The following is a 19110-nucleotide window of genomic DNA, read 5'->3' on the forward strand; positions in this document are numbered from 1 at the left end:
CATAAAATAGTTAATGAGGGTTGGATTGATTCAGATGGAGCACTACTGAAGGCCTAGGTGTGAAATGCACGGCCCGCCACTGCTGCCCCCTCTTCACAGGTCTAGGTACTTCTGCATGAATATTTCATCATGTATCTTTATGCTCATGTGCATTATCTTATGAAAACTTTGCAAGAAGCAGGATAAAGACAGAGTTTAAACGAATCAATGATTATGACACACAGAGATGCTGTGAAGCTCAAGAGTCTGGACCAAAGTAGCCTTGTGAACGTTTTGCATTTGTTGTTAGGAGAAGTTCAGCTCTTCTGTTCTTTATCTTTGTTGACTTTTTCCAGACTTTTCAGGTGTGGAGTAAATATTCAAACAAGGCTTTCAGCTTTGGATAAGTGTGCTTTCAGCAATAAGTCATCCGTGCTTTCCTTCCACATGTTGTAAATCCTGTGTTTTATTCCTGCTCTCAGGATCACTGAGGTCGGGTTGAGCGGCAATCTTCTTATTGCAAATGTGCTTCAAACTGTAGGCTCATCAGTCATTTTTTGTGCCAAAAAATTGTGATCCAGAATTCACACTACAACTAAAACCCATCTGTAAATTGTCTTTGGAAAACTAAAAAATGTGTCTGTGAGGTCGACGAATCCTGTCTGCTGTTGTCACTGGAATCTCTTTATCCAATGTAGCAATGAAAATAGCAGTTTCTTTAAGAAGCAGGCAGTAAAGTCTTCCCAATGGTTTTCTTGGTGACTGTGGTGTTTTTATTTCTTTCTGTTCTCATGACCATAGAAACCCCACCAGGTCAGATCTGTTTGGATCTCCAGACCTACAGGTGGATTGATGCTCATGATCTTTTATTTGGCACCAACAGTTGTGACCTTTAACCTCCAGCTTGTTCCTGATGGTTCTGTAGTCCATTCTGGTCTGTGCAGGTCTACAATCTTCTCCCTTAAATCCACTGAAAGTTCTTCAGTCTTCCATGTTGGAGAGTTTGGAGTCTGACTGATTCTGTGGACAGGTGACTTTTCTACAGGTGTTCAGTTGAAACAGGTGTCTTCAGTTCAGGTGACGGGTTGGTTAGAAGAGTCTTGCTGGTCTGTTTGTACTAGAACTCTTAATGGAGTTTAAATATTTATTTTCCTCCATTCTTTGAAGTTGATTTCTTATTTATCTATGTGATTTTTATATATCTCACTGTTCAAATGAACCTACAAATAAGTTTTTTATTAAGTGGGAAAACCAACAAAATCAGCAAGAAATTAAACCTCTGCCACTTTCAAACATGCTGATTAAAACACTGATGTGTGCTGCTTTGTTGCTCTCTGTGTTCCCATCGCGATTGGTATTCTTCTGTTCATTTTTTTCTTTTGCATCTACTTTAAAATCCCTGCTACCTCAGGTAGATCTTTTATGTACACATAGATTTTAATTTTATGCTCTTCAAGATTAAGTTATTCAAAATCAACCTTGATACCAAAAGTTGTGGCCTATCAAAATGAAGAGCAGTATTCTGGATGATATGTTTCATCTCTTTGAGGACTGAAAGAAAGAAGTCTTAAATTAAATTTGATTTTTTTCTGCAGTGGACTAAATCAAATACGAATTACAGGAGTCATTTCTGTTAAAACAGTGGAGTGTAAAGTCATCCTGTCAAACGTTACAGAGACAAATCAGGAAAACAAATATGAAAAACATTCCTTTGAATCTCAAGGGTTGCTCTGCCTTTTTTGGGAACCTGGAGACTTTATGAGTGTTTGTTGACAGTTTTGTCTGCAGTACAGTACTGTCACAAATGATTATTTTAAAAGTTGGCTTATCACCGGTTATTTTTTTCCGATTAGTAGACTAATAGAACTAAAAATTGAAAAAAATCCTAAATTAGCCAAAATAGCTAGCATGTAGTGGGAAAATCCACAATAGCTGAAAAGACCTTAATAAATACCATAAACTATCAGAATGCCGTTATAACTTTCAACTTTACTACACTCTGAGTCCATATAATACAAAGTAACGACTAGTCGACTAATCGTGGTGGCCCTACTGAACGGATGTTCCAGTAAGAAAGAATATCCAAAGCTCTTGAAAAACAGACAATTATTTCATTTTACGTTACTTTTGATTTAGTTTAACCAAATAAAGAAATATGTATCTAACAATTGCAAAAGGAGGTAATCATTTTAATATAATTTTGATAACAACATTTGTTTATGCTTAATTTTATGATTGATTTAGAAGGATCTGAACTTGATTTCAGTGTTGGTACTGAACACATAGGTATAAACAGGCAGGCAAGGTAAAAATAAATGAAGTCAAACTCCCCCGGTGAACATTTACATTTTTCCTCTTGACTTTGAAGCTAACATTTTTTTCAATGTAACTTGAATACTGCTTAATTCATGTCATATTTGAATAGCAGATAACTTAGCATACCTACAAAAGCTATCAGATCTAAAATTATTACTATTTTATTTTAAAAAACAAACTTTCTCTCTGAAATGTGTGTCCAGGGACCTGTAAAGGTTTGTAACTCTGCACACTGGGATAGTGGCTGCTCTGGTCTCTGGGGTAAAGCGGCAGAAGACATCTGTGGAAGCTATTTCTGTTTCTCCTCTCCTATAATAATATACTGTAGCAGAACGTCTCTTATGTAGAGCCGACATCCAGGCGTTTTCGAGTGTGACAACGTTTTAGCCGGGCCTCGCTGAAGTATTCCAGCTGTGATGTGCAGTGAGAATAAAAAGCAAAGCTGCTTTTTTATATTAATAATATAAACATTGTGTATACCCCAAAATCTGGAAAACCTAATGTTTAACAAATACATTTTTCTTTTTTCGTTTTTTGGAATTAGATCAGAAAAAAAAAAAACTCCAATTAAAAAAGCTAAAACTAGAATGTGGTAACACTCAAAAAACTGCTGATTGATTAAAGGGATCACTTAACCCTTCCACTCTCTTTGGGGTCCAGATGACTCCACCCACATATTGATGTGTGATTCCTTCCATGACAAATGTGGACAAAGGGGGACAGGATTTTATGTCTGCCATGGACATTAGTGGAACTCAAACATCAATGATAAAAAAAAGTTCATCGCACTGTCTTGTGGGGTCCAGATGACCCCACTTTTAATGTAAACAATTCAAGGAGAGCGGAAGGGTTTAAAGTGGGAAGTCTACCATCGTCTTTGTTGTTAACAAAAAAAATGTCATTTGGAAATTGTATAAAAACATACAGTATATTTTTATTAGTTTATTTGGATGGAGATATGAACCATTTGTCTCAGAGACCCAGCAGAAGTCCCCCCTCACACACACACACTGAAAGCAGCTAGCTTATCTACAGAGACCATAATTGATAATGTAAATAGACACTTGGATGGCCCCTCCAGAAGTTTGTCATCGGCTGTTTACACAATGTTCAATTCTGTTTTTCCTGTGATTTCCTGGACGTTGCACAGAGGCCTGGGATGGGTGTGCAGGGGTCGGCATGCAGACAAACACACACACATGTTCAGCAAGGGACACGCTTGAGTTTGCACAAACAGAAGCTGCCTGTCTCAGAGCTGTAGGCCTGTCCAAAAAGGGAAGTGTAGGAAGCCAGTGAACAGAGGGGAGATGTGGGACAGAACACATCCGCAGCATCATCAGCCTCCAGGCTTTGTGACAACAACCCACACCGCTCATTCAAGCTGCAGCTTTGCACGTTAAAATGTTAGATGGCAGAAAAGAATATAGAAACTGAAATTACTTTAAGCTGTAGTTAGTATGCCACCACAAAACTAACATTGAAGTTGTGTAGCTTTGAACTAATTTACCATGACCCATCGGACTCACACTGGCCTCAGTCAACACAACGTTTACTCTCTGAGAATCTCTCTGAGAATTTTCTTTTTAGAATCCATTTAAACTCAAAGAATTGAAAAAAGATACTGAAATCTGAATCAAGAACTTGTTAAAAAAAAGCAATCACTTGTCCACATCTTTGATTATCAAACGCTTACATGTCTGTCTGATACTGATCGCTTTTACTCTTAGCTTAATTTTACTTAAATAAAAAAGTTATGCAACTGATTTGGCACATGCCTTTGCAAATGATAGTCAAAAAGAGTGATTAGCCAACTAAAACTATATGTTCCCATCGCTCTTGGCAACAGCAATTGTTAGGCAAAGGTGGGGTACACCCTGGACAGATCATAAGTCTATGGCAGAGCCACAAACCTACTCACATTCACGCCTAAAGATAATTTTGAGTCATTAATTCAGTCATGAAACATGAATCTGGCCTGTGGGAGGAAGCCAGAGTGTCCAGAGAAAAGACGGAGAGAACATGTCTAGTCCTCAAGGAAAGAACCTGGAATTACATCTAAATATGCTTTTACAAAAACAATAATGTAATTTTTTAAAACCATAAATAAGATGTCTGGCAAAAAAAAAAAAAAACTTTAATCAGCATTAAATCTGGGTTCATATGAATGTTAGATATGAATCCTTATTTAAAGCTCACTGTAAACTTCTAAATGTAAATCATGTGAACAGGAAAACTTAACAAACTTTCCTTTTTTTATTTATGTTTGACGTTTTAGAAAGGAGTTAGAAAGTGTCAGCGAAGCCACCACCAGTGTGTGAATGGGACTGTGTGCGGTATAAAGGTGCACCGGGGTATCTAAAAGTAGACACGGCATCATTTTCAATACTGTCATGAAAAAAACGGATTCCTTTAAGAGATGATTTTTAAATAGAATAATGAAAAAAGTGAACGTAATATCTAAAGATGATTGTATGTTCAGTGGTATTTATTGTGGCTTAAATGTTCACTTCTAAAGAAATATTTGAATAGAAAATGATCTACTGGGGAGTAGCGTCATGATGTGACATCAGAACGTTACAGCTCAGAAGCAACAGACGCACCAGCGAGTGACGGGAAGAAAGATGGCGAGTTGTGCACCAGTGACTTGGTGTCTAAAAGAACAACTTCCAGAGTTTGGGAGAACTTTGGGTTCAGATTAAATGAAGGAGGAGAGCCTCTTAATCCCAGTCAGGCTGTTTGTAAAAGGTGACCACCAGAAATGGAAAGGCCTCTAATTTCAGGACGCATCTCTGCAGAAGAGCGAGCTGCAGCTGAAACGACGTCATCAGTTTGGAGTCTGTCATTCAAGGGGACGAGGTCGTCATTCTCTGGAGGAGACATGCTAAGAGTCGTCTTCCCCCAATGTCACGACTTTCCTGAAAACTGCGTCTGCGCTAGAAGCTGTTTATTCGAGGGCGTTTTCAGTGGTAAAGTGGTCTGACCGCGACGTGCCGGTTAAAGACAGATAAAGTAAATATGCTTGTTTTTCTGCTGGTGGAAAAACATTTCCTGTTCAAAGTTTATGAGCCTTTATTTTCACTTTACATCTACATGCTGCTGATTCAAGTTAAATGTTTAAATTCATCGGTATTGATGTTAAACTATCTCAGACAGTCCAGAAAATGGCTGCGAAGACTTTGTTAATTTGATGCTGTTTACTTTTCCAATATATTTGTTGCATTACTCTAAAATAAAAATGGATAATCCAACCATTTCATGTTGTTTCAATAAAAGTGCTTAGAACCCTGTTTCATACGGTGGAGGGAAACCCAGCAGTTTGTAATGCCACTGAAGTGATGCTTCTGAAGATCTCCATCAGTCAAGGTAACACCGTCTGCTGAGGTAAAATGTGGAGGAATGACGACCGTATTAAAGTTGCAATACCGCCCAAGCCCACTGTAACTGTAAAGCGCTTTGGGCCCTCAAGGAAGGTAGAAAGGCAAGTTACAAGTATGTACTATTTAACATTTACACACAGTTTTTAGAAAGTGAATTTGAATTTAAGACAGAAGCAAGAGGGTCTGTGGAAATTTGCACACAGTCCACATTTGGCCCACGGGCCAGACTTGGACATGCCTCGTATAAGTTATCACATACAAGCCTGAGATGACAATATGGTTATGATAATTAAGAAATCAAATATCTGATTTGGTTTTGGCTCATTATAGGAGGCTAAATAGTGTAGTAAATGATCTTGGTTGAGCAGACAGTGAGGATGAGTGGTGCATCATAACTGTCATATCTTGACATCATAGTTATTACTAGAGTTACAAAATCGCATTGTAAGAGAGACTATCATGAAAAGTCTCTGCTCTCTATATCTAGTGTGTTTTTCACCAGATGTCTTCATTTTTGTGACTCAAATAAACCATTTCAAGCACAAAAACATTTTTTTTTTTGTGGAGGAGTTGTTTATCTCAACATTTTTAATGGATATATTTTAGCTCTATTCCTTGCAGCCTGGCCACCACTTTGCCCTTTCAGCACGATCCTTTGTGAGATTCCACTGCTTAATCCAAGGGTTAGAAACGAATATACATCGCCTGCAGCAATAACGAGCATGCTGTCGTCACAGAGGAGAGCAGAAACACATCCCAATTACCCCGGCTCCCTAATTCTCTTCCATCACTTCCACAGTCCAGCTTGTTAAAGGGAGCTAGTGGAGGAGGGCGATGGAAGAATCTGACCTCGTATAAATCTGAGTGTTGAGGAGTTGGTGGGTGGGCGGATGGTGGGGGCGGTCATATACTGACAGGAGATACGCAACATCACACATGCAAAGGCGTGTTCAAGGAAAGCTAATCACATGAGCATGCTCGTGTGGATAGTGAAGGATGTTTGGAACACTCAGTATGTAGAAGCATGGAACTACATCCCAGCGTGTTCATCTCAAGATGTTCAAATACAGCCTCTTACCCAAATTTGCTGGATCTTCTTTGAACAAAAGCAGAAGAAAGTCAGCTACTGACAAGCTGTAGAGTGTCATTTCAATACTTTGGGGAAATGGGAAACCAAACACAATTCTAACACAAGAAATGCTTCAGGTTCAGACCTGCATAACTCACCAGAAGTACAACCAGGCCTTGTTCTGTATTTATGTCCTGCAGCAGTCCTGGATAGGGTTGGGCACCGATGGGATCTGATGCGGTTCCGGTGCTACCGCGGTTCTTTTGTTTCGGTTTCGGTTCCCTTTTGGTGCTTATTGCGGTACTTCAGTAATAAAAAATAATGTCTTTATCTTCCTAAACCCAAAGCAGAACGGCTTCAAACAAGCGCAGACTCCCTCCTGCCGTGCAGCTGTGCGCACGTAATATAAAGCATAATATAAAACTCCGTCTTAAATAAACTTAAACGTCCTGGAAATTTTAGCCTGACATTTTATTAAATTAAATCAGGAATGTGGCATTTATTTGCAGTTGTTTTTGGGCAAAAGCAATATTTTATTTCAATAAAATAAGGCGGAAGATAAATGTCAATCACACGGCTGCAAAGCGCAGCAGATGATGACGACCCGCTGTGGTGGTGGGCGGAGCCGAGCCGAGCTTTCTGCTATTAGCAGCCCAACAAGGAGGAAACGATTCATTGTTTCATTTTGGGATGGGGCTCCAGCGTTGTTTAAAAATTGCGGAAACTCCACTATTCACAGCGAAAGTCCCGCCCACCGACGTTGCGGAAGCCGACCATCTCGGCGGTTTTATATGAGCCCGCCCACGAACACAAGAAAGTAAATAGATAGGCTGAATCGTAAAGAATCAGAAGGGAGTACAAGTGATTGACATGTCCACAGACAAATGAAACTTCAATGAACTTTGGAACCGAAATCCGGCACCGTTTGCAGCCGCATCTTTCGGTTTCGGTAGAACCGCGCAAATCATAACGGTTCCTACTTGGAACCGAACTTCGGTGCCCAACCCTAGTCCTGGACTGCAAGCACCAGATAGTTTTTGCATTTCTTCTATTCTTCTGCTCGTGTGAGTGAAAATGTCCCCGCTGCCACATACTCAACTCACCAAAATTTGCACGGACCTATTACCTGGTGACAGAACATTTTGGGCATTGTGAGAAAAAAAAAGAAGAAAAAGATGACAGTACAGCAAGAGAAATGGTCAAACAATTAGGCCAAAAACTATTATGGGCCTCAAAAAATTCAAAATCCACTTAATGAAAACAAAACAGAAATGTTGGGATATCCAAAGAAGTATTGACATTATTATGGGATGGCCACAGGACCTTCAGTTTTTTATGGCAAATTGCAAAATTTTTATTTTTTTCCACAATATAGCTAAAGAAGACTTTTGTTTGGGCAACCACACAAGACACCAGCTGAAGTCCACAACCACAACTGAACTTTTGTAGACCTTTGACCATGAGAAGACGCCATCTTGAATTTTTCTGAGAAATACCCGTTAGTATCAGCTACAAATTTCAACTCTTCCTTGGGATTTAGTTCTATCACCTCCTAACTCCTCGAGCACCATTGGGGACAAAATGTTGGTTTTGGAAGATTGAAGATTTTGTGTTAGCGTGGCGAACGTACACAAATTGCGTAATCTTGTTGCTCTGATATTTTTCATTGGAATATTGTAATAATGTCCAATCCTTAAGAAGTATAACTTAGATCCCACAGATCCAAGTTTCTATAGACCAATATCAAAAAATGCCTTTTTGGCTAAGATTCTAGAAAAAGCAGTGCAATTAACCGCTTTCTTAGATAAATACATTATTCTAGATCAGTTTCAGTCCGATTTCCGTAGGCTCCACTCCACTGAGACTGCTCTGCTTAAAGTTTCAAATGATACATTTATGGCTTCTGACTCTGGTCATTACAGTGCATTGGTGCTACTAGATCTCTCATCAGCTTTTGATACAGTTGACCACAAAATCTTACAGCATCGTCTAGAATATGAACTGAGACTGTCAGGGACTATTTTGTCAGGGACTATTTTGTCATGGTTCTACTCGTATCTAACCAACAGAACTTTTCCCATGTTTGTAAACAATATTACATCCAAAGTCACTCCCCTGCATCATGGTGTACCTCAAGGCTCAGTTCTTGGGCCTATTCTGTTTTTGCTGTGGTTTCACCCACTTGGCCAGATTAGAAACTGCTTCAGAGACGTCTCATACCATGTTTATGCATTCAAATTTATTGTTCATTTAACGAATCAGAGCTATTCAAAATGACAAAATTGCTGAACTGTGTCTCTTCTATCCAAGACTGGGTCTCCAAAAACTGACTTCAATTAGATCAGCAGAAAACCGAAACTCTAATTATTGCCCCAGAACAGAACATCAGTTTCATTAAGCAACATCTTGTTTTTTTTATGTTCCACCACCCAACCAAAACTCAGAAACCTCTGTGTTATATTTGACTATGTCTCTGGACGCTCGCTCATGTCATGTGGTTAAAAATTGCTTCTTTCATCTAAGGTCCTTCTCCAAACCAAAGTCCATTCTTTCTAAATCGGATCTAGAGTTGGTCATCCATGCTTGTATCTCCTGTCGTTTAGATTATTGTAACTCTCTTTTTATCCTTCTTAACAAATCTACTGTCGCCCACCTCCACCTTGTCCAAAATGCGGCAGAGAGGCTTTTAACAGGAACCAAAAGAAGAGAACACATCACCCCAGTTTTATTTTCACTACATTTGCTAATGGTCAAATTTAGAATCCATACTAAAATCTTAGTTTTAACTTTTAATGTTCTAGAAGGACAGGCTCCCAAATATATTTCTGATCGGATAACACCTTACACCTACAACCGTTCTCTTCGGTCCTCAGATCAAAATCTTCTCAAAGTCCCTACAAAATTTAAAACCCGTGGAGACCTGTCCTTTCAAGCACTAGCCCCCAAACTTTGGACGGCCCAGCCATTAACCCTCCGTATGGCTGAATCGGTTGGTTCTTTAAAAAAGCTTCTTAAGACATTTCTATTCAGACACACTTTTTAGTTAACTTGTATCTGTTTACTACCTTTTTCTTTTATTCACATCTATTCTGTTTTTACTTACGCTGTTTTATTCACTTGATCCTATTTTTACATTTGTATTGTGTTTTTAATGATGTCATGTTAAGCCCTTTGTGGTTTTTACTTGTGAAAAGTGCTATATAAATACGTTTCTTCTTCTTTTATAATTTAGTGCATGAATCCATGGCCCAGGCTGAACAAAACAATACAAGAACATTAACATGTTAAAAATGTGGGTGTTATAAAAACCAAATTTGCCAAAGAAACAGCAACTCTGCATGTGAGGGCGAGTCAAAAGGAGGTGGTGAGGTGGTCAGAATCTGTGGGCCCAACAACGCTGTTTGCAGGTTTTTCCTTTTTCTTTTTTTGTATTTTTTTAAATTCCAAAGAACCCAACAAATGCTGAGGTGTTTATGATAGGTTGTGACCCAGCTGCAAGTCTTCTAAAAGACTTTTCTCCTCCAGAATCTGCTGGAATTATGGTGTTAACGGTTGAAAAGTTACAGTATGTTAAAGATTTTGTGTTAAAGCTTCACTGGCGACACCTCAGGTGTTAAAGGGTGAGATTAAAAGTATTGACCTATGAATAATGGGTCAAACATTACATAACAACTAAAACCTGTTTTTGTTTTGGAAGAAAGCCTTTTTTCATTTACTGTATTGTGGAGAAAACATCAGATTATGTGTGTTATTTATTTGCTAGAGTGAATAAATGGCTAAAGGTCAAAGTGGCTTGATCTGAGCTTCAGTTAATTTCAAGTTGATCAGTAGAATTATGTCAATTGCACTCAGAGAAATTTAGGGAATCTAGGATAGCACCCATTTTCCATAAACACAGCTATAACTCACGTTTGATAGGTTCACTGCATATAATGCATTTTTCACTACACTTATTGATGGGAATCTTAAGAAAATCCACAGTCCCAAGGTCTGCACTGATGAATAATAGGACATGAGTTTGTGTGTGTTTGTGTACTACTTTTCTTTTTTTGTCAGTCTAATACATCATGCAGAGACACATAGTTTCTCATTTTACATTCCGCACAGCCATACTTTATCCAAAAGAGAAATAAAAGAGGGTGAACGGATAGCTGCCACACAAAGAACCTTTTTGGAGAAGCTGTATTTCTTAAATTTATCACCTAAAAGGCCCCTGTGCTGAGTTTTATTGATTTTTATTTTTTCTAGTATTATGATAAATGTAATAGTTGATTGAATTATGCTGAAGCTGCATTTCCCCAGATCTTCCACTCAGCAGATATTATTTTTTGGACAAGCAGGGAAGAGCTGTGGCTTGGCTCATTACACCTCTTATACACAAAGGACAATAAACAAGTCAGAAACATGCCATGGATGAATAGTTTATGAGTAGGATTTCAGCATACCTAGATCTTTTCTCATGCCAGTGTATTTTGAGAGGCATTAGATAAACAATAGATAAGCTATCTGAACCTGTCCATTTTCTTGTGCATATTTTGGCATTTTATTTATTGTGTTGTCTCATCTGGTCTACTGTTTCTTCCACAGAAATCTGAGCAACAACAAAATCTCTCTGCTGAGGAATGGCTCCTTTTTTGGCTTGGCTGCCTTGGAAAAGCTGTGAGTATTTAAATCAAGCGCTCTTAACTGTTTTCCTCCCCAGAGTCCTAATAGCTGTCATCCTAGCAGCAGTAATGCGCTTAAGATGGAAAAAGGCGAACAGGGACATGGTGGAAATTAGGAGATCTTTGTCAGTTTTTACCCTGCAGGAAGTTCAGCTGTGGTTTTTGACTCACAGCCCCACTTCAACTGTCACAGTAAATGTCTTAAAGAGGATAATATATAGCATCATATAAAAGACTAATGCTGCCCAGGATCGGACAGATTTGACAGTATGACTGACGAGCTGAGTCCAGGTTGATGAATCTCACAGCAGATGTGGCGTCGCAGAGGCTCGGATTCATAAAGCCTGATTATGAGTTCTCCGTAGACTGAACCGACCGTGCCCCCTGAGGACAACTATTGATTGCATTCACTTCTGTGGTCCAGTGATCACTATCTTCGCACCTGATGGTGAAACTGACATGGATGGGGAGGAGGAAATCGGAGAAGAGCTGAAATCAAACAGAGCAGGCAGCTCTCCACACAGATCTCACATTCTCTGACACACAAACACACACACATGCAAACACGCACAGCCACAGGCTATCAGTGACTGCTGGCCTCCATCTTCCTGACTACTTGACAGTTAAATTCTGATTGTTATATTGTCAGAGGATTAATTCTGCCCCTCATCTCCGCCGGCTGTCTCTTCTGGATGAACTGCCTTTCCTTTTTTGGGTTCTGTCAGAAACATTTCTTTATCCGTCTCATTCAACTGCAGGGATGATTGGATGACTTTAAGGACATTTAGCCAAAGGTCTGTCACTGCTGCCCTTTTACAGCCCCTGCTTGCATGGCCTAGCCCTGGCTTCACCTCACTCCCTGGTGACACTCTGTCAATCCAGCCTCCCATATGCAGCCTTTGGCACCAATATGTTTGTCTCCAGCAGTTTAAGATGAGCCAGGTAGTTTTTTGTGGAATTAAAGCCCAGGTGTTTCTTTTTTGAGCCTGCTGACTGACTCTGAGATCTAATAATAACTGTTGATTGACAGGCTTAATAGTAGAAGTGTAACAATTCATTTTAACCATTCTATTAATATCATAATTTGTATTTGATGATTACATTCATCGTCGATTTGAGGTGAAGTTTTCCAGATTCCTTGTATGTCTTCAAGATAATCAACTGTAAATTAAATATGTGTACAAACAAACAAGTAAACAAGAATGAAGTTTTAGTTGGATAAAGTTCTGCCCACTGTTGTTTTTTCACATAAGAATAATCTGCATTTCTCCCACGAAAATAATCCAAACTGCTTCAAAGATGATGCACATCCCACATATCTGCCTTTAGTGGGCCCGGCCATCGCTACACTGGTACACAACACAAATAAACACGGCTTCTGCACGACTGTGGCCAACGAGGGGGTGGGGTGTAGGTGGTGGTGGTGGTAGTGTGTGTGGGGTGGGGGGGGGGTCTTAAAGGACTCCCGCATCTAAAGTAACGAACATCTGTTTGAGCTAGAATTCAGTGAAGACAGGACAGAAATGGAAGATATACGGTGTTCTGCATCTACATTTAAAGTTTCTTCTGATGACCACTAGCTCTGTGGAGTAATAGAGTGTTGGGGTTAGTCTGGGGGTGGAGCTGTCAGAGCAGACTCCTTCTGGAGGGGGCGGTTCACATCACGCTGACGTCAGCACGATACCACCCGCTCGTCTTCGAGGGTATGGGAGGGGCTGCTGAGAGTGCAGGTTTTTACAGGATTTACTCTTAAATGCATGAATGGATCAAAATACCGCTTTGAGGTTCTTTAATGAATAGTGTAATGTACTTAAAAGCTCAAAAAGTAAATCTTCATGGTTGGCCCCTTTAATTAAAATAATATATGCTAAGTGGTTTTAATTCAGTTGGTAAAATGCAGTGGTCCCCGACCTTTTTACGGCCCAAGGGGGGTGACTGTCATGTCAAGAGTGGTTAAAAACTAGTTTATTTTACTGTTATACGATCATCTCATTAAAAAAAAGAAACTTAAATACATGAACATAATGTAACTAACAAATCAATTATTGGTGCAAATCAACTCCCATTGATCAACATACATTTCTACTGGTTTGTGGGCTTCCATAGAAATGAAATGAACACACTTGTATGGGTGCAAAGCAGGCATCCAGTGGATCTTGGTTTTAGGATTGAGTCTTAGTACACATGTCTTTTAACTCTGCAGGAGTCTGTGATTAGGCTGTTCACTCCTTTTCTTCTCAGAGATCACTGAACATGTTCTAGTCTTCCCTCAAGCCTTTTTTAACAGAATTAATTAGTTGAAAGAAACTCCATAAATGCAGAGGTTTCTCTTATGGTTTTTTGTTAGCTATAATAAAAATGGTTTTAGTTTCAACCAAATGAAAAGCAAAATGCCCATAAATATCTTGTTGCCACTTATTAAACCACTTCATGTTCTTTCAAATTCTTTTAATGCCAATCTCCATTTTCCTCAGTGTCATGGAGAACTGACTTATTCATGTACTCTAAGGGAATTGCTTATGATGAGATCCCTCTCTATAGCCTGGAGAGTGTTCTTTTTATTAGAGGCTGTCTCTATGTTCAATAATGGCCTGAATCCCCCATATGGACACAGGCCCATAACTATCAGCCAAACTGGGTCTCATGGGAGCCAAGCAGTAACAAAGCTCATCACTGTTCTCTGTTCAGGGCTCTGGATCTAACTTCATCAAAGGTTCCCATCACTGAAGACCTCACTATATTGTCTGTGTGAAAACCCTGAGACTGTTAGCCTTTTTCATGCTAATTACAGTGAAATAAGAAAGTAGCATTGTAACAGAAAGTGAACTGAAACTCGTGTTAAAAAAGCTCAAATAAAATAACTTGCATTTGATCTGTGGGGAAGAACAATTGTTTTATTAGATCAAGGAGAGAGGGCTGAACATTTTCTAACTTTCTCTCTAGCGAAGATTTCCCAGCAGGTTCAACCCAAGGTCAACCAGCGTCGTGTGCTCTTAAGATTGCTAAAATCCAGGTTCTGCACTTCAGACTCTGTGTGTCTAATCTAAGCTCGTAAAATCTTTACCAGTGTGCTGGAAGAAATAACAAAAAATGTCCTATATTCAGCAGTGAAAATGGAGATGTCAAGTGCTAATAAACAGTACCTAACCCCACTGACGCCAGGGAAACTGGTCTAAATATCAAAGACCAACTCCAATCATCTTTCTATTTGTCGTCAAATCGCTCCCAGCGGTCTTTCAATTATGAGGATGCTTTCTTTGGCCCAAATCAAAAAACCTGTCTTGTTTTTTACAGAATAGTTTCTTCAGAGCAGCAAGAGCCCATCAGAAATTCACCTCTGAGTTGTGGATAAGACTGTTGGTATGGAGTAAGCCAGCCCTCATTTCCCAACATCCCTTTCTTTACACTCTCTCACAACAGCCTCTTACAACCCCCAATGTAACATTTGCGGTGCAACAAAAATGCTGAGGGATACCTGAGCTATCCAGCAGTACAGTTTAGATCCAGATTCCAGCTCAGATGAGGATTCATTTTCTTTACATGTGTTCTCCATAATGAAAATAATGCCAGAAGAATATGCTAAAAACACTCACAGCACAACTTTGATTGCAGTAGGGTATAAACACGGTGGTGAAAATCATTTGGAAATAATGTACAAAATCTATTAGCTGATATTTGACAGAAGTTTTATTTCACTGGACTAAAACGGAAATCGTTAAATGTTTGACGGACAAGACCAAGCACACCAGCTGATTGAGAACTAGTGAGGAGAAACCAAATGACGGTGCTTCAGTGATTCAGTTAAAGTCAAGTGCTTTGAAACACTGCAGGACTGTAGCAGAGCAGGTTTATGTCCAAGTGTTAATACATGTTTTCCTTGCCAAGATTATACCAACAACTGATGACAAAATGACTAGTATAAACATTCAGACTGTGTCATTACACGTTCAGCAGCTTTCTAAACCACACAGAAGCTTTTGCTCTTGGCGATTTTGCAGATTTTTGGTGATTTGAATTTATTTGTGTATGTTGTAATTTATAGTTTTGGGAGAGACAATTATTTCTCAGAAATCACCCAGTCAAGCTATTAAAAAATCAGAAAATGGAAAAAGTCAAGAAAAGTGCATGGCAATAACATTGGTATTCCTTTGAGAACAAATGTGGTTCTCAACACTAAATGTCTAGAATAGAATTTGAAGGCAAAGTTGCCATCAGAATTCAAAGTTGGACACATATGTCATAAGTATGATGAGGTGTCTTTAAAAAGTATGGCAACTCCCGTTAATCCCACTGACAAAGTGACGTTTACTCAGTCTTGCTCATCTCTCTGCATGGTGACTGATGAGGGCCAGGCCCGCCACAGAAGGACATCCTCTGCTCTGGGATGTGTGGCTGCTGAAAGTCCAGGGTTTGAGAGAAAATGCTTTGTGATTATGAGAGGGAAAACCAAACTGACCTTGAGCTTGTTGTATTTTACTAGACACAAAGTACAGTAGTAGTGTGTGAAAACAAATATATATATATATATATATGCCTGCGCACGTGACCGTTTATGTGCGTCTTGAAGAGAAAAAAGACAGAGAAAGCTAAAGAGAGTTAATAAAAAAGAGCACGGCTCCCAGGAAGGAGTTAGAAGGGAAACAGTGTCAAAGCTATGTCATCATCAGTGGCGGGCCGTGCATTTCACACCTAGGCCTTCAGTAGTGCTCCATCTGAATCAATCCAACCCTCATTAACTATTTTATGGCAATAAAACTTCTACTGCAGGTACAACTGCCACACACACACCAAAAGCATAAAAAATAACCTGATAAAATTTCAATATTATGTAGGGAGATAGCAAAATTTTACTCACCAAAAATCCAGATTATTTAAACACAAAATCCATCCTTTCTATCCTCAAGAAGATTTCAATCACTCTGTCGTGCAGAATCCGTGCGTTTCGCAGATGGAAAGTGTTCCGTGGCTGTGATAAGCTGGAAAAGGCTGCATGCGGGAAATGTTCTGGTATTCCTGAAGCCTCTTGTGGTCCAGGAGGGAGACAAACATCAGTTTTTGTGATCGATCAAGGTCTGTGTCTGGAAAATAATATTTGCGCGAGGATTTTGCGCTGCACGCGCCCGCGGTGCGTTCAGGAGCCTCGTAGATTTCAGCTTCACTCCCGCTCAACGGAGTCACGGAACTCCTTTACCCGTGCCAGACAAAACTGTGCCACAACTTTACCCAGACATTCATTTTCCACCAAAAATCAGACGATGAGACGCTTTCCACTGGTAACATCTTCAAACCTGACACGCCGCTCCTCGGCACCTGTGTCCGTCAGCAGAACCAGAGCGAGCTGCGAGCTGTCCAATCAAAGCTCGTGAAAATCCTGACGTTTCCGTGGGCCTTCTAGCTGGCCTAGCACGTGGTCTCCTCCAGATCTGATTGGTTGAAGCAACAGTTTGGTCGACAATTATTTTATGCTACAGGGCCCGCAGAACTGATTGTGAAGGCCTCCGGGCAGATTTCTTTGACCCTAGCAACAAATGGTGCTGCAATGTGATTGGTTAATGCTTAAATAGGAAAATACACGTCTGGAAGCAGCGCAGCCAGGGAGACAGCAATGAAAGGACGAAGACAGAGCATTTGGAATTATAGAATACGTATTCACGGAAATAAATAATAATTAATATCAGTCTGTGATTCAGATATTTTTAGGCCAGCAGAGAAGGCCTTGCAGGCCCTGACGGCCCGCCACTGGTCATCATCCATGACTGTTGTCACGGTAGAATGGTCAAAATTGCAGTAAAGCTGCGGTTAAAATAAAAAGTTGCAAGATGCGCAACAAAACCCAGGGTTTGCTAGAATTTGCGTTAATAGTTGTGACCATCGCGAAATTCTGGAGTCTGCAAAATGTGTTGCTAAGCATTGAAGGCATCTCATTTCATTAAGTGGCCCCATTTAATCATGCAGCATAACTCTGTTTGGATGGATGCCCAAGCGGTCAAAGAAAGCTTCAGTTTTGTTTGCTTCCACTTGAAGCTTCAACACATTCGACAGTATTGTAATAATTGCATCAATAAAGACCTGCAGTAAATGAGAATACATTTTGGTGTTAAAACTGTGCCTGAAGGATCTGTGTGGTCTAGTGAGTGGGAGGGCATGCATGCCCGTAGTGAGTGTGTCAGAGGTACCGTGTCCTTTCTCTGAGAGAATCCTGCACACGGGTCAACAGGCTGTTGTCCTATGAAGAGAGATGTTTCAAAAATGAAGCAGAAATGGTGGAGTCCATACAGAGGAACCAACAGACAGGATTGAGATTAGAATCTGGTTGAATCTGGATCTGTCAGCCCCAGAGTGAGAAATGTGGACCAACTCTTCCAGTTCCAAGTAATGTCTTTTGACTTATCAATAACCAAAAACTGAAGTTGGAAGTAAAAGCTGTGTTTATTTTAAACAGATGTTTCTCTCTTAAGTTTAATATACAGAAATTAAGTAAAGTAATTCTCCTGAGAACTCTGCTTTTTCTGTGATTTTAAACTGGTGCTTTTGCACGAGTTAAATTTATAATTTAAATTGATTCATTTAAATCTAATAATGTTTACATTTCCTTAAAAGTGTGTATTTTGTTTATTCTCAGTTAGCTTATGTGTGCTCTGATGCAGTCAAATGAATCGCTTAACCCTTTAACACCTGAGGCGTCGTCGGTGACACTTAAACACAAAATCTGTAACGTACTGTAACTTTTCAACCGTTAACACGATCAGCATAATTCCATCAGATTCTGAAGAACAGAAGCAGCTCGCTGTTCTGGAATTACTTTGATTGCCACAACTATTTAAAATGACAATAAATCAAAGAGCTTTGGAGCTCTGGTGTTAAAGGGTTAAGAAACACTGTGATATCTGTTCATACACACAGCATGAGAACATGAATGTGCAGATGTGTTTGCATGTGCACAGTGTTGTCTGGTAAAATTCAGAAGCAGAAAAAAAAAGGTTTTTTAATGGCTGACTTGCACAACAATATCTTTTTTCACACCTTTTCTGTGAATCTGATGATCTGAGCCTCTGAGCAACATTGCTGCTGTTTTGACTATTGACTGTATTTGAAAACTGAACCGCGTGAGTGTGATGTCATATATAGAAAATAATATACTTTTAAAAAAAGAAAACGGTTTCCTTTCTGCTAAAGTAAATTCAGTACCATTCTTTTGTGATATGGATGCTGCCATGTCGGAACCAGACTGCGCCAGTAATCAATAATTGGTCTGAGTCAGCCTGAGTCATCATTTTTAAGTCATTTTTAAGCATACATCACACAAGGAAGGTGGGACCTTCGACCTTCTGTCCCCTACCCCATCCCTGGCGGGGGTACGGGGACCCTCGGTCTGGTGGTCTAGTCTCTTGGGTGCCGGTCTCCTGGGCCCGGTGATCTCCTCCCCACGCCGGGAGTGGGATATCCGAGATTTAAGATCTATCAGGGGATCAAACTACATCGGAGCCGGGGGGTGTCCAGGTCTCGGTGGTGCGGAGTCCGGTCCTTGCTCTCGAGAACTAGTCCTCTCCAAAACTCCACCAGTGGGTGTGCCTGGTTGGGCCTTGTTTACATCACTCCTCCGGGACCTCCGTTTCTCTTGGGCCCCTCTCCTCGGCGGGGGTGGGCGGCCCCTGCCTTGCCCCCCCCTGGACCTCCCACGGTGGGGGCGGGCGGTTGTCTGGAG

The 19110-nt window shown here is 40.1% G+C and overlaps 1 protein-coding gene across 1 annotated transcript in view; it reads left to right on the forward strand.

The window, feature by feature from the left end:
* Positions 1-19110, forward strand: part of LOC112161972 (adhesion G protein-coupled receptor A3) — a 212821-nt gene that overhangs the window by 15852 nt on the left and 177859 nt on the right. Inside the window, exon 2 of the mRNA XM_024297552.2 lies at positions 11329-11400. Coding sequence (XP_024153320.1) covers positions 11329-11400 — 72 coding nt within the window. The remainder of the gene's footprint in view (positions 1-11328; positions 11401-19110) is intronic.

The sequence above is a fragment of the Oryzias melastigma genome, linkage group LG15 (genome assembly GCF_002922805.2).
Source record: "Oryzias melastigma strain HK-1 linkage group LG15, ASM292280v2, whole genome shotgun sequence".
Classification (NCBI taxonomy): domain Eukaryota; kingdom Metazoa; phylum Chordata; class Actinopteri; order Beloniformes; family Adrianichthyidae; genus Oryzias; species Oryzias melastigma.